The 18784-nt window shown below is 39.2% G+C and overlaps 1 protein-coding gene across 5 annotated transcripts in view; it reads left to right on the top strand.

Annotated features, from left to right (window-relative positions):
* Nucleotides 1-18784, top strand: part of TPK1 (thiamin pyrophosphokinase 1) — a 384981-nt gene that overhangs the window by 77110 nt on the left and 289087 nt on the right. For all 5 annotated transcript variants that reach the window (XR_011566131.1, XM_019959243.2, XM_019959244.2 and 2 more), the window contains exon 3: nt 5542-5613. Coding sequence is in view for 4 of the 5 variants with exons in the window: in XM_019959243.2 (XP_019814802.1) it covers nt 5542-5613 (72 nt within the window). In the remaining variant the exon portion in view is untranslated. The remainder of the gene's footprint in view (nt 1-5541; nt 5614-18784) is intronic.

Here is an 18784-nt window from a genome sequence, read left to right as displayed (position 1 = left end):
TTCCTTGTTTTTGTTGACCTCAGCGGTTTTGAGGTGTATTGAGCAAAGACTGATGCTGGGAGGGATTGGGGGCAAGAGGAGAAGGGGACGACAGAGGATGAGATGGCTGGATGGCATCACTGACTCGATGGACGTGAGCCTGAGTGAACTCCAGGAGTTGGTGATGGACAGGGAGGCCTGGCGTGCTGCGATTCATGGGGTTGCAAAGAGTCCGACACGATTGAACGACTGATCTGATCTGATCTGATCTGATCTAATTGTAGTATGTGTCTCTGTTGAAATTTTCCTGAGTTATTTTTCTTGATTAGACTGGGGATATGGAATTTGGAGAAGAAGATAAAGAGATAGAATGCTGTTTTCATCATCCTGTTTATGACTGCTGATGCTGACCTTGATCACCTGACTGAAGTGGTGTTGGTCAGGTTTCTCCTCTGTAAAGATTTCCCCCTGTTTTCGTAGTGTACACTCTTTGGAAGGAAACTTCTCTGTGCAGCCCATACTATACAGAGCCTACAACTGTGCTTCCACTCTTTAGGATGGAGTATCTCCTTAAGAAAATAGTGATTTCTTTGGAATTCTTCTGCTTGGGATATATGTTTATTTCCTCCTATTTTATTAATTAACTTAGTCATTTTTGTTGTATCAGTATTGAGTCATGAATTTTTATCTTTATACTTGGGGTTGTTAGCCAAAACTATTTTATTGCTTAAGCTGTTCCAGTTTTGACCTTTGGGCTATTGGGAGCTCTTTGAATTTTCTCTTACACCCCTTCGGCATACTTCCATCAATGTGGCTGTCTTGTTTTTTGGGTTTTGGGGGGAGTGCTTCCTTACTCTGGCACTATCTGATGGTTCAGGCTTGTCTTATGAATTTCCTTTCTCCCAATCACAAAACTTAGAATCAGCCATTTCTTCTAAGAAGCAGGTGGTTCTTTGCTGTTTTCATTTTGTTTTGTTTTTAAATAATAAAAGTGAGGAGAGAGCTACGTAAGAATGAAAGTGAGTTGGCATGCCCCTCCCACCTTTCTTACCTTCTGAACTTGTTCTTCAGCTAGTCCTTAGCCATCAGAGGACCTCTTTGCTTTTTTAGCTCAAGGCTGATGATTTCATCTCATTTTTGATTGTCCTTTTCATGTCATGAACTTGGACTTGTGTATGTTGCTTATGCCCTTAGCCACTCGGTCATGTCTGACTCTTTGCAAGCCCATGGAATGTAGCCCCCCAGACTCCTCTGTCCATGGGATTTCCCAGGCAAGAATACTGGAGTGGGTTGCCATTTCCTTCTCCAGGGATCTTCCCAAGCCATGGATTGAACCTGCATCTCCCGTATCTCCTGCATTGCAGGCGGATTCTTTACCCGCTGAGCCATGAACTTGGACATTTGTATTTAATTCAGAGTTTCCAGGCAACTTGGAGTACTTTGGCTTTGAGCCATCCAGGATCAGGGGTTTTCCATCGTCTATAATTGAAATCCCTTTGAGAAAGCAAATCAAGTATTTTGACTTATCCTGTATTTCTCTTTGAGAGAGAATGACTCATTCTCCTCAAAATGAGGGGAATGACTTAGTACATTTGATTTTAAAAGTTGTCGTTTTTACAGCATAAGGAAGACATTCTTCCTAGCCTTTCTCTTAAGTCTTTTTGTACCTCCTAGAGATAGCATCAGTGTGACAACTTGAGAAATATTGGGTTGGCCATTAAATGGTACAGAAAAACCTGAACGAACTTTCTGACCAACCCAGTACTTGATATAAGACTGTTAGTTTCTTTACTGCTATGGTCCTAACTATTTTTCTAAATTCCTACACATTTGGAATCAGGAGTTAAGGGCACGTGGTTCAGTGTCTGAGGCTGACGTGGACTTCTCTCTGCATTGAGATTCTCTCATAGCCTATTTAGAAATAGTGGGTGGTACTGGGTACTACATTGTCTGCAGCCTAGTAGGGACTAGTAACCATAAGGGTTTTGAGGGTAAAATAAATGCCAAACTGACTTCATTTAGTTTTAATTGCAGAGGAGTCTAGATTAGAAGAGTAAAGAATATCAGATCCTAGTACCTAAGGATCTTTATGCATAGAACCAGATTAACATAGCTGTTATGTATAGAAATAGTTGGAGGAGTTAATTTTTGGATAACATCATTAGCAAACTGTACTATACATTTTCAAATGTCTCCGTTCTTTTCGAAAATGCTTTCACAGATAACGCCTTAATGAAAGTATGGGTTTTAGAGGAGCAGTAAGGTGGATAATAATGCTTTTCCCCTTCATCAGATTGTTCTTTGAGCCACAAAAATACTGAGTTCACATATCAAAGAATCAGTGACAGAAAGCAATTTGCTCCTTCACTTACACATACATGCAATATTGTTGAATGCCTCCTTTAGCAGTGCAGACCTTGCCAAAGATTAAAGGACCATTGGTTTATCCTAGCTATTAGCTCCTTGCCATTAACGTCGTATCAGGCACTTACAGGCTATCAGTCTCTTATCCCTGTTGAATAAGTGAACGAGTTGAAGTCTTCGTTCCTGTGTTTTGATGCTTGCCTGCTCTTTGTCTTTTCCAGTTTCTCTCTTGATCATCTTTACCTTAACCCAGTGAAGACCATGATCACCCCATTAATTAAAATTCAGTTTCTCTCTACAGAATAACAACCCCAAGGATTATTGACTTAAAGTAGGAGTTTAGTTTTTTTTCTCGTATAAAAGTCTGGAGTCAGGCATTGAAGTGCTGGCACAGAGGTTTCATGGAGTCTTCAGGGACCCAGGCTCCAGCCTGTTGTCATTGTTCTTTGCATCCCAGGTGGCTGCTAGACTGTTGTTCATTCATCAGTCTTGCTCCAGATGGCAGAATGGAAGAAAAACAGAAGAAAAAGCCCTCACCGCCCCACTTTAAGGAGACTCCCTAAAAGTAACATATCAGGCTCCTCTATACATTTTCTTGGCCAGAACTTAGTGCTATGACTACGTTTTGCTGGAGAGAATCTAAGAGATAGTTTTTCATCTGGACAGTAATATTTCCAGTAAAACAAAAAAAGCCAGAAAGTCAAAGCAAAAACCAAAACTGAAACCACAAAAGCCCCTCAGGATTCTGTTGTTGAATAAGAGGAGGAGGAATGTTGTGCGGTAATCACTGGTTTTTGCCACTATCTTCACTCTGATGCAGCCCAAAGATGCCTCCTGGCTTCGCCTCACCTCTGGACAAGTGATTTTGCCAGTTCTCCAACCAGCCATCATCACCATCTTGTTTACACCGACTCCTGTTTCAACATCCCAGAATGGGTGGGAAAAGTCCTGAATTTGAGACAGATCTGATGTCCTGTGTCTGCTAGTTGACCCCAACTGAATTCCTATTTTTAAACCTGTGGATATTCAGCTCCTGTAGTCCATTTCTTGCAGCAGTTATTTTCGATGTCCATTCAACTTGCATATTTTGACTTTGTTCTTGTTTACTTTCTTATGAGGAAATCAGTCATCCTCTGCCTCTATCTCACTTTCCTGTATTGCTGTGATAGATCATCCTTTGCTTCAGTCTCAATACCTGTTTTTATCAATAGTATGTAAGCCTTTGGGCCGGGGGTGGGGGGGTGGGGGGCTGAGGGGGGTGGAGGGTATGTTAATTCCCAAAGGAAACTGCTTTGTGCTCTATAAATACCTGTTGAATGAATGAATGAATCCTTTCCCTCTCTCTCTTACTTCCCTCTTCCTAATTAGAATACAGTATATTCTCTATTTATAATACTTTCTCTGGACTTTGCTGCCTTTTTTCCCCCCATTTCTCACAGTTCACTTTTTTATTTAAGAAGAGGCATCTCACAGTTTTCTCACTCCTTGTTCTCTTTACTGTCCTCTGAGTTTTCAGACTTTGCTTTGACATTTTCGCCCCCTTGTTAGCCTTTCCTCATTGTCTAGTCTCTTTGATGCTGCATTATTGATGCCACATTCTTGGAAATACTCTTGGTTCTTTTACCTTTGTAGCTGTTTCTTCTGTATTTCCTTTGTTGACGTCCTTCTGCTTTATAACACTGAGCAAAATGTGACGATTTATGTTTGCGATTTGTTCTTTTCTCTCTCTGCCCTTTCTTTGCAGTATCTCAGCTGCATGTCTGCACTTTGACCTTCGTCTGTCATTTCTGTATGGCTGATCCTCCAGTATACATAAATTGCTTTTACTACTCATTTCTGCATCACTCTTAAATACTTCCTGGATGCCAGGACTGAAATTTCTGTCATCATAAAGAGCATGTGTAAAATTTGGAATGGTAGGATACATGTCTCAGGTGCCCATCACTAGGATGTTGCCTCCTAAACTTTCCATGGTAACAGTCCTACCGGCAAAGGATAGCAGCTTCCTGTGCATTGTCTTTTCTGTCTGGAATGCCCTTTTCTTTGTTTTGGCCGGCTGTCTTTTTAAGCTCAAGTTCAGAGATCTGCATATCACCAAGCTTTCTAGGATGACACCAGACCTTACTGACTTTCTAGGCTTTGAACTTCTGCCACATTCATTTATCTGTTGCCTGGCACTCCTCCTATCCTTGTGTGGTACTGTATGTGGAATAAATCGTCTTTATTATAAATGTCTTATCTTGCAGATACCCTGTAATCTTATTCCTCTTCATACTCCTAGTGCTCGATATATAATCGGCACTTAATAACATTTGCTGTGGATGATGGCATCCCCTTTTCATTTCCTTATCTTGTTCCATTTCTAGCACTGAGATTGCTTAAAAAAACAATTAATTTTTCTTATCACCAAACAAACATTTCTTTTCCATAAATGAAATGAAGTGCTCGGACTGAGCTGAATGACAGATTTTCAGCCAGCCTTATTGTGTTCTGCTATGCACTTTTTACAGTACATTATAAAAAGCTTGAAGTGATTGTTGGAGAAGTAACTTTTCTCCATCTTTCTTGGTCTTTTGAGTGTCATCTAAAAAGTGGGAATAAAAGAGTCATGAAAAGAGCTAGTAGGATCTTGTGGAAATAAAGTTTTCCATGGGTGAGTTCAAGTGGGGCTGAGGGAGAGGTTGAGAGGGAAAGAGAGACTGTGACTAAATGAGGATGAAAATGCATGTAAAAGGCCACACCCGTTAGACCCAAGCAGCTTGGCAGCATCCAGGAGATACCAGACCAGCCAGGTTGAAGGCTACTTGTAGCAAAGTGTTGTGTATTTCATAAGGATAGGAATTCACGTCAGGGGCATGTTTGCTGTGCGCCCCTACAAAAAGAAGCATTTGTTGTTGTTCAGTCGCTAAGTTGTGTTCAACTCTTTACAGCTTCATGGGCTGCAGTTGTTTTTATGATGAACCATATTTTAATAATAAATTCCTCAGCAATATAGTGATGTGACGGACGCATGGAATAAAGTAGATCCAGTTTACCTACGGTGTCTTTTAAAATCCAGGTATAAGAAATCAGCTGTGATTAAAATTTAGCTCTGTATAGACTTAAAACTCAAACTAATAAGAGTACAATTCCAGACTCAAATTAGGGAACACAAGACTTAACTTCACTTGTTTACTTGATTTTGCTTTTTTCCCATAGGGAGTTTGAAATACTGCCTTGTGATTCTGAACCAGCCTTTGGACAAATGTTTTCGTCATCTTTGGCACAAAGGTAACCTTAATTAGCATTTATATTTCTTTGCTTTCTTACTTTCCTTTGGACTAATGTGACGGTTAAGTATCCCAGAAACCAGGTGGACTACTAAAAAGTGGAATTTATAATATGCTGATTTAAATATTGAGTTATCAGAAGATGTTATTACTGTTTCTCTGCTTATCTGTTCTGTTTATACACGTGGTTTCCAAGCAGTGGACCTCTAAGGACAGAATTATAATATAGCACCACTCTGCTGCTGCTGCTAAGTCGCTTCAGGCATGTCCAACTCTGTGTAACCCCATAGACGGCAGCCCACCAGGCTCCCACATCCCTGGGATTCTCCAGGCAAGAACACTGGAGTGGGTTGCCATTTCCTTCTCCAATGCATGAAAGTGAAAAGTGAAAGTGAAGTCGCTCTGTCGTGCCCGACTCTTAGTGACTCTACTGTATATTATAACTATTATGTGGATGTTTATCCTAAGTACTTACAAGTGTTTGTTCAAGTGTAAATGTTTTTGGCTCCGGTGACAGCAAAAAACCTCCACAAGCCTCACTCATTCCAGCATTCAGTAATTAGATTTCTTCAGGATGACTGGAAGATAAAAGAAGAAGACAGTTACCAGTATATTAGAATTTCTAGGGGTGCAGAAAAATATAGTTAAAAATGGAATATTTTTACCGAATTAAACTTCTATGAAGTTTCATGTAAGAAATAGGCTTTATTGACTCTTTTACATTATTCTTGATTTTTATAGAATTAACTCAAGAAAGTAGTATTAAATAGCATTTGCCATTTTGAACCTCTGTTCTTTAATGAAGTCTTGGTTTTTTTTTCCCTAAGGGATACTTTTGCTATGTTTTCACTGTAAGTTTTAGATCAAATTAGATAAATAGAAATCTTGATTCATGATATATTGTAGCATATTGTTGATTTTCTTTTACCAGCCCAGACTAGTGTTCTCGTTGTTGAGGTTGTGTGTCTTTGAATGCAAATCTGTTAGGTTAATTAGTTCACATCTGGACAAAGGTAGTTGTGATACTAGAGGGAATAAATTATTATGTAGATAATTTTGTAGAAAGAATTTTTCATGTTCAGTATGCTCAGGATGAAAACTCCTGGTATTACAAATTTAGCCAACTTTAAATTGGCTAACTTAAAATTTCACATTGTAGTTTTACTAACATTGCCCTAAAAGTAAACAGTTACTCAACTATTATCTTTCATAGCACTTACTGCTTACTAACCTGTAATTAGGTAGTTATTTGGGTATCTTAAAGCCAAAAGGTCTTTTTTGTCACTTTATCTCTGTTGTCTAGTGCTGTGTGTGGCACATAATTGCTTAGTAATTACAGTGATTGAAAGACAGAATCTAATATAGTTGATATTGCTCATAAAGACCAAAGCAGACTGACTAGGTACATCTTTTTTTACCTGAACTTATTGTATCATGTTTTATAATATTTTTAGGAGCACATGTAAAACTGTGTTTTACAGCAAATTGATAAAATATTCATTGATAGGAGCTGTTAGAAACATTGGATAATGAAAACCACATACTCAGCCTCATATTTTGGGGGTGGTTAATGGTCCTGTTTTGCTCATAGTGTGATATGATGTAGATTTTTGAGCTGACTGAAGTTCTTCATTTCATTAGGTTTTCTGCAGTGAGTTTCATTTGAAAATGTCTCAGGCCTGACGTTCACCAGATAATCAGTTCAGTTCAGTCGCTCAGTCGTGTCCAACTCTTTGCGACCCCATGAACTGCAACACACCAGGCCTCCCTGTCCATCACCAACTCCTGGAGCCTACCCAAACTCATGTCCATTGAGTGGGTGATGCCATCAAACCATCTCATCCTCTGTCATCCCCTTCTCCTCCTGCCCTCAATCTTTCCCAGCATCAGGGTCTTTTCCAATGAGTCAGCTCTTTGTATCAGGTGGCCAAAGTATTGGAGTTTCAGCTTCAACTTCAGTCCTTCCAATGAACACCCAGGACTGATCTCCTTTAGGATAGACTGGTTGGACCTCCTTGCAGTCCAGTGGACTCTCAAGAGTTTTCTCTAGCACCACAGTTCAAAAGCATCAATTCTTTGGTGCTCAGCTTTCTTTATAGTCCAACTCTCACATCCATACATGACTACTGGAAAAACGATAGCCTTGACTAGATGGACCTTTGTTGGCAAACCAATGTGTCTGCTTTTGAATATGCTACCTAAGTTGGTCATAACTTTCCTTCTAAGGAGTAAGCGTCTTTTAATTTCATGGCTGCAATAACCATCTGCAGTGATTTTGGAGCCCCAAAATGTAAAGTCAGCCACTGCTTTTAGTGTTTTCCCATCTATTTGCCATGAAGTGATGGGACCAGATGCTATGATCTTAGTTTTCTGAATGTTGAGCTTTAAGCCAACTTTTTCACTCTCCTGTTTTACTTTCATTAAGAGGCTCTTTAGTTCTTCTTCACTTTCTGCCATAAGGGTGGTATCATCTGCATATCTGAGGTTATTGATATTTCTCCCAGCAATCTTGATTCCAGCTTGTGCTTCTTCCAGCCCAGAGTTTCTCATGATGTACTCTGCATATAGGTTAAATAAACAGGGTGACAATATACAGCCTTGACGTACTCCTTTTCCTATTTGGAACCAGTCTGTTGTTCATGTCCAGTTCTAACTGTTGCTTCCTGACCTGCATATAGGTTTCTCAAGAGGCAGGTCAGGTGGTCTGGTATTCCCATCTTTTGAAGAATTTCCCACAGTTTATTGTGATCTACACAGTCAAAGGCTTTGGCATAGACAATAAAGCAGAAATAGATGTTTTTCTGGAACTCTCTTGCTTTTTCATTGATCCAGCAGATGTTGGCAATTTGATCTCTGGTTCCTCTGCCTTTTCTAAAACCAGCTTGAACATCTGGAATTTCATGGTTCACATATTGCTGAAGCCTGTCTTGGAGAATTTTAAGCATTACTTTACTAGCGTGTGAGATGAGTGCAATTGTGTGGTAGTTTGAGCATTCTTTGGCATTTCCTTTCTTCGGGATTGGAATGAAAACCGACCTTTTCCAGTCCTGTGGCCACTGCTGAGTTTTCCAAATTTGCTGACGTATTGAGTGCAGCACTTTCACAGCATCATCTTTTAAGATTTGAAATAACTCAACTAGAATTTTATCACCTCCACTAGCTTTGTTCATAGTGATGCTTTCTAAGGCCCACTTGACTAATCATTTGATTTGCATTAAAAAATGAACATTTGGTCAGTACACATATATAAAGGGAATTAAAGGTATCTAAAGTGTACTGTGTACTGAAATGGTTAGATAATTCTCATTTCCGAAATAACTTTTCTTTAGGTTATTGAAATGCTAAATTCTTTCATGTATGCCTTTAGGATAATTCATCATTTTGGAGCCATGAACCATTATAAAAAGCAACTCTCTTAACAAAGACTAAGAAATAGGTTTTTTGTGACTCTCATAACAGAGGCTGTGAGCTTGTGTTTGTGTTGCTGTTCTTCTAAGAAATGGCAATGAAATAGAGAAACTCTGAGCTTGAGCTGATTTTCACAAGAGTGTCCCATAGAAAAACAGCATCAGTGGTTTGGGGGAAGAAACAGAATTGTGTCTTAAGATTTCATTTCAGCAAGTAAGTCATGGCTGGAGGCTGCCCTGCTGTTTCTCTTAAGCTAATTTATGCCTGCAGCATTTTCTGTAACTTCTGTGGATGTGAAGATTTGGCAAGAGCAGAAATTAAGTGGTGAGAGCTGACCACAAAACCAAAACACACGAAAATTTGAAGGCTACTGCATAGCATAAGTCTCTTATATAAAAGTCTATATTTTACCTTTAATGTATATGTGAAAGGCTTCTGTTGAGTAGGTATTTCTTGAGATTCCTTTCAAAGGAAAGACTACTTTGAAGATGTTAGTTCACATGTTATAAAATCTAGTTTAAATGACTTAAAGAAGGGCTTCAAGGGAGATTAAAATTATAAAAGTTTTTGAGTGTGTTTTCTCTCTACTACATCATGAAGTTTTAAGGACTTTTTGGTCACACTTCTTAGAATATATCCCTACTTGTCTAACATTATGTACTCCAGTTTTAATCTGGGGACATAAAATAAATATTTGATAGGTAGGTAGATAAATAAAACGAGAATCTAGTTAGTATCTCACTAAGTGTTCTGTGGCAATCAGAGATTATTGGCCTTTGTGACTATCGCTCTTAGATTTCTTAACCTCCCTCCCTCCCTCCCTTGCTCTCTCTCTCTCTTTTTTTTTTTTTTCCCCGTGAGCCAGGCTTTCTCTTCCAGTAAATGTCTTTTTCACCCTGAAATATATGGTAAGTGAAAGAAACAGAGATGTCTGTGTTTGAATGGCTCTGGTTATTTCTTGTTGTGGGTCAGTGTTTTTCATCTCGGGGTCACCAAGCTTACTGGGTCCTCACAGATAGTAGGAGAGGTCTCTTGAGTTATGTGAAATTGAAATACAAAAAAAAGAAATAAGAAACCCACAGACATTCATTTACGTGGAATACGGTTGCATAGATTGATCATGTATTAGGTTTCTAGGAGTTTGACATCCTGAATACATCCTCATTTTTAACGTGAGTTCCTGGCCTCAACCTGCCTCTTGCATTTGATCCGCAGAACAGTGGTGACCATATTAATCAGATTATGAATCGATGATCAGGTTATGTCAATGCCATTATGTTTAATCTTTGGCCTTAGAGCTTTTTCCTCTAATAAGGAATTACTTTCCTTTACTGGGTGTCTGTTTCTCTCATTCCTCTGGAAACCAACGTTAAGATCACATGAGGATATGGGCAACATACTCTGTTCATTTTGGATGAGGCTTAAGTTATAAGATATTTTGACAGATCCAGTGGGTTTTTCAGGTTAAAGGGAGGCAAATGTGACATTTCATGAACTGAAAAACAAGCAAGGTCTTTGGTTTTGTAGTATCATTTTTTCCCCTTCTGTTCTGTTTGTAATGGACCTATTGAGGCCCTTCTGTGCCAGGCATGGGGCTCAAAGCTGGGGGTGGGACTTGGGGCTCTGGGTTTTGGTTGGAATGGAGAGCTGGTGGGCAGGAAAGGTGCAGGTGGGACTCTGGGCTCTGGGCTTTGGTTGGAATGGAGAGCTGGTGGGCGGGAAAGGTGCGGGTGGGACTCTGGGCTCTCAGTTGTGGTTGGAACTTCCCTGGCGGGGCGGGAAGATGGGGTTGTGGAGGCCTAAGGTTGCAGCCTGTTCTTGATGACAGCATCTTCATCAAGAGCCACAAGGCCTCAGAAGGAGCGTGCTGTATCCCTGCTTCTCAACAGCTGTGAACCTGTTGTAGCATTTGATTAATTGCATCTGCTTGGCTCATGTCTGTATGCTTGTCTTTCTTTAAAGAAAAACACTTTAGCTGAATAAATACTTTTTAACAGAATCATGACTTGCTCCACTAATTCTACTGATTTTGTGCTAGTGATCAGTGTCAGGCTGAAGTTTGAAGTGCCTGATCCGCTATAAAGCGCCTTGTTGTCTTGGCCCTTTCTTTTGTAAATTGTGCACCCCAGGACTCTTTTCTCCTGATGACTTGAAATGAAGCTCAGCCACAGTTAACAGATTTACAGCATGTGAAGTTTTCTTTTTCCTCTCTTTTTCTACCACTATCTCTCTATTCCGTGGGACTTTTCTTCTTTCACTTCTGGTGTCCATTTTGTTCATTTTCATTAAGAGAAATTGGATACTTGTAATTTTTATATGTAGATATTGGCTGGTAGCTTTAAAATACTTGGTATATTAAAGAAATAGCTATTTCATTCCTATTGTATTTATTTGTATACATTATGTCTATTAGAAGGATTTCAAAGGAAACGTTTTTGATAATCATCTTGAAAGTTCAGAATCACCTTAGGGTTATTCCTAAAGCTGACTCTGAAAGGGCTAGTCATAGTCCGTCTTTTTGGGTTTTTTTTTTTGAGTGTGTTTCTAATATAATTTTTCCTCTGTCCTCATCTTCTGCTGTGACCCCATCCTATGTATTTAATGACTGATATAATTGAACTGCCTTTTTTTGTTGTTGTTGCTTGAAATAGATTTTTATTATACTTATTCATCTTTCAACCTTTGACTCATCTTTAAAGGTCTAACTCAAATGCCACCTCCTGTGTATAAAAGCTTCCATACTTAGTGTGCCCAGGTAGAGATTTTCTCCTTAGTATTTGTCTTTTGCTTCTTACTTAGAAGTATCACCTGATCCCTCCTTGAGGCTCAGCTTCTTAAAGAAGGATACAGAATGCTTAGCAGAGGTGTTTTCCTCCTGGTTCTGGTGAGACTAGCCTGGGAGCAGCCATTGTAGGTCATCCTAGTAATTGCTGAAGGTCAGGGTCTGTCTTTGGTACTTTCTGGATGCTGGAAATCTTTTTGCCCTGCTGTGAACCAGTTAGCGGGCAGCAGGTGCATGCACGCACACACACTCTTCCCTGCGGCCAAGATTCCTCGCGTTTCTCAGCCTAGGTTGGGTCCCTTTTCTACTTCTGCTGAACTGGAGCTCTGTTGACCAATTTCTTTTTTCCTCTGCTCTAGGACTCCCAAATGCTTACTTTGTATTTCCTGGTGTAACCAATCAGAACTGCTGTTTTCATTAATCTCACCTCTTTTCCTCATAGCTCACGTGCAAAGAATATATTCCTTTTTTCCTCTTTCATTTTATGTCTTTGACAGTTGAAGTGGTAACAAATGTGTCATTGGAATATATCCTCTTTGTCCATTAAGGTATTATGGTAAGGTATATCTTTTATTATAGAGAAGAGTATAAAATTATGCAATTAAGCAACACCCTTATCTTCTGACTTTAATTTCTAAAGAGATTTACTGTATATTTTTATTGCAGTGCTTGTAATGCTCCTTTCTTAATTTCTTTGTGAGAATGGTAGATTAACCTTATTTTTGAGAAAATACATGCCTCAGTTTTACCCTAGATTTTCATCTTTAATTATAGAATTATATATGTGCTTTTTAAAGATTTAAAACATCACTTTTTATAATGAGACAGTGACAGTCCCCATTAGCTATTTAATATTTCCTTCAGTATTTGTTTTATACTTGCATTTTTTCTTTTTCATTATTGCCCATGAAATGATTTTTATGTGTATTTTAACCATCAGTTAAGGTTGTAGATGGAATGCTGTGACTAAATAGGAAAATGCCCCTAAAATAGAGGTTGCCAGGCCATGTGACTCTGTACCCTCTATGGCAGCTAGTGCAGAGGTTTTGACTGCCCGTTTTACTGTGTTTTTTTACGCCATGTAGATCTGTGTCGTAACTGGTATGTTGGTGTTTAATATAACTAGAAAATGGCTTCAAGTTAGTATGGCTACTTATATTTTAGTAAATATAAATATATATATATATTTTATATAAACATACATTTTTTAAACTCATTCATTCATTTACTTACATTTGCTCCATGTTAGTTTACAGGGACACACACACACTTACACACAGACTTTTCTGCTGATGTTAAGTCCAATGAACTAAGCCTGATGTGGGATTAGTTACAAGACTCTAAGCGTGTTGTTAACAGTCATCCTTGCTAGGGAAGCTCAGCAGGACCTTTGTGGCACTGTGTCCTCACTGAAACGGTGTAAAAGTAAAACACAAACAAAAAACTCCAAAGGATTCTAGAATTCTATCTCTGCACTAGGCAGACAGTGAATGCTGCAGAAACCTAGTTAAAAACAAAGCATCACCTTTGGGTCAGCTATCCCAAAGTGAATTCAGCGTTTTGCATTTCTTAAAGTTGATGGTGTCCAACTCTTTAGAAGGTATCCTGTCATTTTCCCCATCAGAGTGCTCAGGTCTTAGGTGGCCTTCCCTGAAATGCAGACGTCATGTTCACAGCACTTCCCAGAAATTTGTTACAGAGACGTCAAGTTTTCTCCATTCACTTGTAATACAGAGCTTATTCAGTTAGTTTGAAGGTCTTCTAAAAGAGTAGTCTTCAGAGAAGCAGTCGGAGAAACATGGTGTGAATCACTTCCTTTTCCCCACATTGTGAATTGTTACCTTACCCGTAAGAATCTGGAAACATATATTTTTACCCTGTCCTGCTTTAAAGTTTGATCTCTAAATACTGTGATGTGTTAGATAAATATTAATGTTACTATGTGTGTTAATTTTTTGTCCCGCTTTGCTTAGTGGCTTCTCCCTTGTAATAGTTTCTTCGAAGGCAAGCTGTGTCTGAAAGTTTATTTTCAGAGAGGGTGCATGCATGCTCAGTTATGTCTGACTCTTTTGAAAACCCATGGACTGTAGCCCACCAGAGTCTTGTGTCCATGGGATTTTCTAGGCAAGAATTACTGAAGGGGGTAGCCATTCCCTTCTCCAGGGCATCTTCCTGACCCAGGGATCAAACCTGCATCTCTTGCATCTCCTGCATTGGCAGGCGGATTCCTTACCACTGCACCTGGGAAGATCATGCTATTTAATTGAGTATAAGTCAGTTAAGGCAGGAAGAGAAGAGGATGACAGAGGATGGGATGGTTGGATGGCATCACTGACTCAATGGACATGAGTTTGAGTAAACTCTGGGAGTTGGTGATGGAAAGGGAGGCCTGGAATGCTGCAGTCCATGGGCTCCCAAAGAGTCGGACATGACTAAGCAACTGAACTGAAAGTCAGTTAAAGAACATTACCACTGGCTAATATTTGTGTACAATTACAGAGTAAAACTAAGATGAACTTTTTTGGAGTCCTGGTCTTTGGGGGAAGCTGAGCCTCTGAGTATTTGCTTTCCCAGTAATAGCTGCTCAGAGTCTCGGAAAGAAGCTGCCATTGGGAAACAGAAAAGCTAGTAAGAGAGGATGACCTCTCTCCTGCTTCACTCAGAAGTTTGGTTGCGAGGAAATCTGATCTGTATCCTTCTGTATCTGAATTTACTGGCAGTGTTCGGAACAAACTGAATGGGGCATCATAGGGGAAATCGTAGGGCAAAACACTTGTCTAAGCTAGTAGGGGAGTAGCTTATTTGTTGTTTTTCAGTTGCTAAGTCATGTCCGACCCTTTGGGACCCCATGGACTACAGCATTCCAGGCTTCCCTGTCCTTCATTTTCTCCCAGAGTTTGCTCAAATTCATCTCCATTGAGTTGGTGATGATATCTACCATCTCATTCTCTGCCGTCCTCTTCTCCTTTTGCCTTCAACCTTTCCCAGCACTAGGGTCTTCTCTAATGAGTTGCTTCTTTGCATCAGGTGGCCAAAGTATTGGACTTTCAGTATCAGTCCTTTGAGTGAATATTCAGGGTTGATTTCCTTTAGGATTGACTGGTTTCATCTCCTTGCTGTCCAAGGCATCTCAGGGGTCTTCTCCAGCACCTCAGTTCAAAAGCATCAGTTCTTCAGCGCTCAGTGGAAGAAATAGTCTATAATTTTGAATGTATTCAATAGAACTGAACAGTGTGCAGTGTTAGATACGTATAATAGCAGGATCTCTGTGGAAGTGAAATAGTGATACCCTTTAATAAGACATCCTTGCCATCTCAATCATTATCATAAATTTGGTTTTTAAGGGATTTGCTGGTTATGACTACCTGGATAGGTAGAATATCATGTGCGTTTTTGTCATTTAATTGCATCCAAGCAAAGATCCAGCTGATACCTTAGCTGGGAAAATGCTAGGCTTTAGGGTATCTGAATTTTCATTCAGATGATCCAGGAAGCATCTGTTCTACTGATGAGCAGATTAGTCATTAGACTTAAGAATCCTATAACGGTGAGGCTTAGCACAGTTTATTGAACTACCAAATTGACACTATTTGTGTCATTTTCTGTTCTTAGTGGTTCACAGAACTTATGCTTTGAGCACATTTAAGTGAACATTGAGCCAAAGATCTGATGAGCAATTTGCATACTTGGTTCTGGTCCATTAAGCAAAACAGTTATGTACAAGCTGTAGTCCCTGTAAATAAGGCTGGCAGGAAAGATCTGTCCCACTCATACAGAAACATTTGAGGACTACAAAAAAGTCATTTAAATAGATGCCATTTCAATATATTAGTGATACAGAACAAAATGTGTGTAGTCTGATTTGAGGCTGGAAATATAATTTATGACTCTCATCCCAAGGTGATGGCCCATCACTGTTGAATTAGATCTTTCATTATTTTGAGTGTTACAAATGTCAGGTATTAAGGACCTCAGTGTTATTTTCTTAGGATCCACTCTCAGATCATCGTGTTGCGTGATGTTTTGTTTCAGTAACTCCATTATCATAGGCCACTGAAGAAACTGATCCCAAAACCTGAAGTACTTCATAGTTGTGAAGCATTTGTAATTCTCCTGCTACATGTCCTGATTTCATGGTACTTTGTATGAGCTGTTGTGTATGTGCACGCATGCTCATTTGCTCAATTCGTGTCGGACTCTTTGCGACCCCATGGACTATAGCCCAACAAGTTCCTCTGCCCATGGAGTTTTCCAGTCAAGAGTGCTGGAGTAGGTTACTATTTCCTCCAGGTTATCTTCCCCACTGAGATACCGAACTTGTATCTCTTGTGTTTCCTGCATTGGCAGGTGGATTCTGTACCCTGCACCACCTGGGAAGCCCATGAGCTGTGGTCCTTGTTATTTAAAACAGAGAAGTAGTTTCAAAATACCAAGTTTTCACAGTATAGCATTTTCTAATATGTTTACTGAGAGTAAAAAAATCCAGTATTTCCTTTTTTAATTCATACCTTTTCCCATTGTTGGTGTCAAAAAATAATAAAGGCTGATGATGATTATTTCCTCCTCAGTAGGTCATAAATGTGCTTCCCTGATAGCTCAGTTGGTAAAGAATCTGCCTGCGATACAGGAGACCCTGGTTTGATTGCTGAGTTGGGAAGATCTGCTGGAGAAGGGATAGGCTACCCACTCCAGTATTGTTGGGCTTCCTTTGTAGCTCAGCTGGTAAAGAATCTGCTGATAATGTGGGAAACCTGGGTTCGATTCCTGGGTTGGGAAGATCCCCTGGATGAAGGGAAAGGCTACTCACTCCATTATTCTGGCCTGGAGAATTCCGTGGACTGTATAGTCCATTGGGTCACAAAGAGTCCAACATGACTGTGCGATTTTCACTTTCAAATCATAAATGTATGACTGTAAGAATTAGCATTATAAAATATTTTATTTAAAATCCTTACACCCTTTAGTTGGAATTTATCTATCCTATACATATGTTGCTGTTGTTCAGTTGCTAAGTCACGTCCGACTCTTTGCGACCCCATGGACTGCAGCGTGCCAGGCTTCCCTGTCCCTCACTATCTCCTGGAGTTAGCCCAAGTTCATGTTCATTGAATCAGTGATGCTATCCAACCATCTCATCCTCTGTCACCCTTTTCCTAAATATATATATATGTTGTAAATGTGTGAAGCATATTCCAAAGTAATAGAAGTTAATGGAAAATAATAGACGTTTCCAGAATATTTTTGAAATTCTACTCCTGCCCTTAAGATAAAATTGGTGTGTAATTTTGTTACAGAGATCAAAGTGTCAAAAAAATGGCCCCTCCCCTCCTGTGTTACATCATTACCTTTAATAACAGGAGGGTATTTCGACTTGTTCAGTGGCATGATATGTCTTTGGGATGTTTCTAGGAGTCTAAGAGGGAGATGGTACAGGATAGATTCAATGCAATGTGTATTTTCAATTGTCAGCAACTTTTGATTATGTTAAAAAAAAAACACAGATTGGTAATACTATGTTTAAAACATACTTATCATTACCAGCCTGTATCATTCATTTGACAAATAGTAATTCGATGTGTAATTTATCATTGGTTACAAATCCGAGCCCGTCCTTCTGGTTTATGATTATTTTATACATCTTATTTACAGTGATCAGCCCTTTTCCTAGGGCTTCACGGGCACTTTAATCATGATTCACAGCATTGTGCATCCTTTGTGTTCAACAGCATATAGAACACTACAGGAATAAGGAGAGAGGCATTATCTTTTTACTGGCCAGAAGTAAGCAGGGTTTGTTATCTGAGAGGAAGAAAAGATAAATATAAGCTGAAATTTGCAGGAGTATGGTTGTGAATGTCCATAGAAAGCAAATTTAGGGATTTTAAGGTATAAATATGCTAGCCTAAGCTTATAGTTTATGTTAAATAGTTTAACATAATAGACTTAATCGTGTATGGCTTATCCATGTCCATATGCTGAAATTCACGGGATTCTCTGTTGCTTTATGTAGGCAAGACTGTTAGTTTGGTTTTCTTTTATCATTTTTTAAAAATCTCAATTAGTACTGAATGAAAGACATCTTTGAGAAAATATACTTTAATTTGTAGCATTCAGTAGGCCTTTAAGGACTATCTTGAAAAACTCTGGTTAAATAAAATGCCATCTCTTGTTGGAATGAGATAGGGTTATTGTCATAATGGAACACTGTTTCTGGTTTTTATGGAACATTTTTAGCAGAGGCATCAATTATAACTTCCATTCCACTTGTGCCTTTTTATAACTGGTCTTACATAACAAAGCAAAAAATAATGTTTATGTTACAAATTAGTCTAACACTGTTATTTTTTCTAATGATAATGGAATTATAAGCATGCTTTAATAGCCTCTTAATATTTTCTTGAAGAGGTGAACTGTTGATCTTCTCAAAGTAAAAACACAAATCGAGATATATTTGCTTTCTGGGTTTTAAAGAAGTGATGTTCTTTTTCGCCACATGAGAAAAATAAATAGAAAGCATGTATAATTTTTTTTCTTTGTAAACAGAAAGCAATCTTTCCACACTTAACAACATTAAAAGCTGTGTGCACATTACTCTACATATGTTTAGTTAAATCTGGAATCAGTTCAGTTGCTCAGCCATGTCTGACTCTGCGACCCCATGGACTGCAGCACATCAGGCTTCCCTGTCCATCACCAACTCCCAGATCCTACTCAAACTCATGTCCATCGAGTTGGTGATGCCATCCAACCATTTTATCCTCTGTCGTCCCCTTGTCCTCCCGCCTTCAATGTTTCCCAGCATCACGGTCTTATCCAATGAGTCAGTTCTTTGCATCAGGTGGCTGAAGTATTGGCATTTCAGCTTTAGCGTCAGTCCTTCCAATGAATACTAATATATAATAATAGCATTAGTCCTTCCAATGATTTCCTTTAGGATGGACTGACTGGATCTTCTTGGAGGCCAAGGGACTCTCAAGAGTCT

This window comes from Bos indicus, chromosome 4 (assembly GCF_029378745.1).
Source record: "Bos indicus isolate NIAB-ARS_2022 breed Sahiwal x Tharparkar chromosome 4, NIAB-ARS_B.indTharparkar_mat_pri_1.0, whole genome shotgun sequence".
Classification (NCBI taxonomy): domain Eukaryota; kingdom Metazoa; phylum Chordata; class Mammalia; order Artiodactyla; family Bovidae; genus Bos; species Bos indicus.
This window is presented reverse-complemented; position numbering and strand designations above follow the sequence as displayed.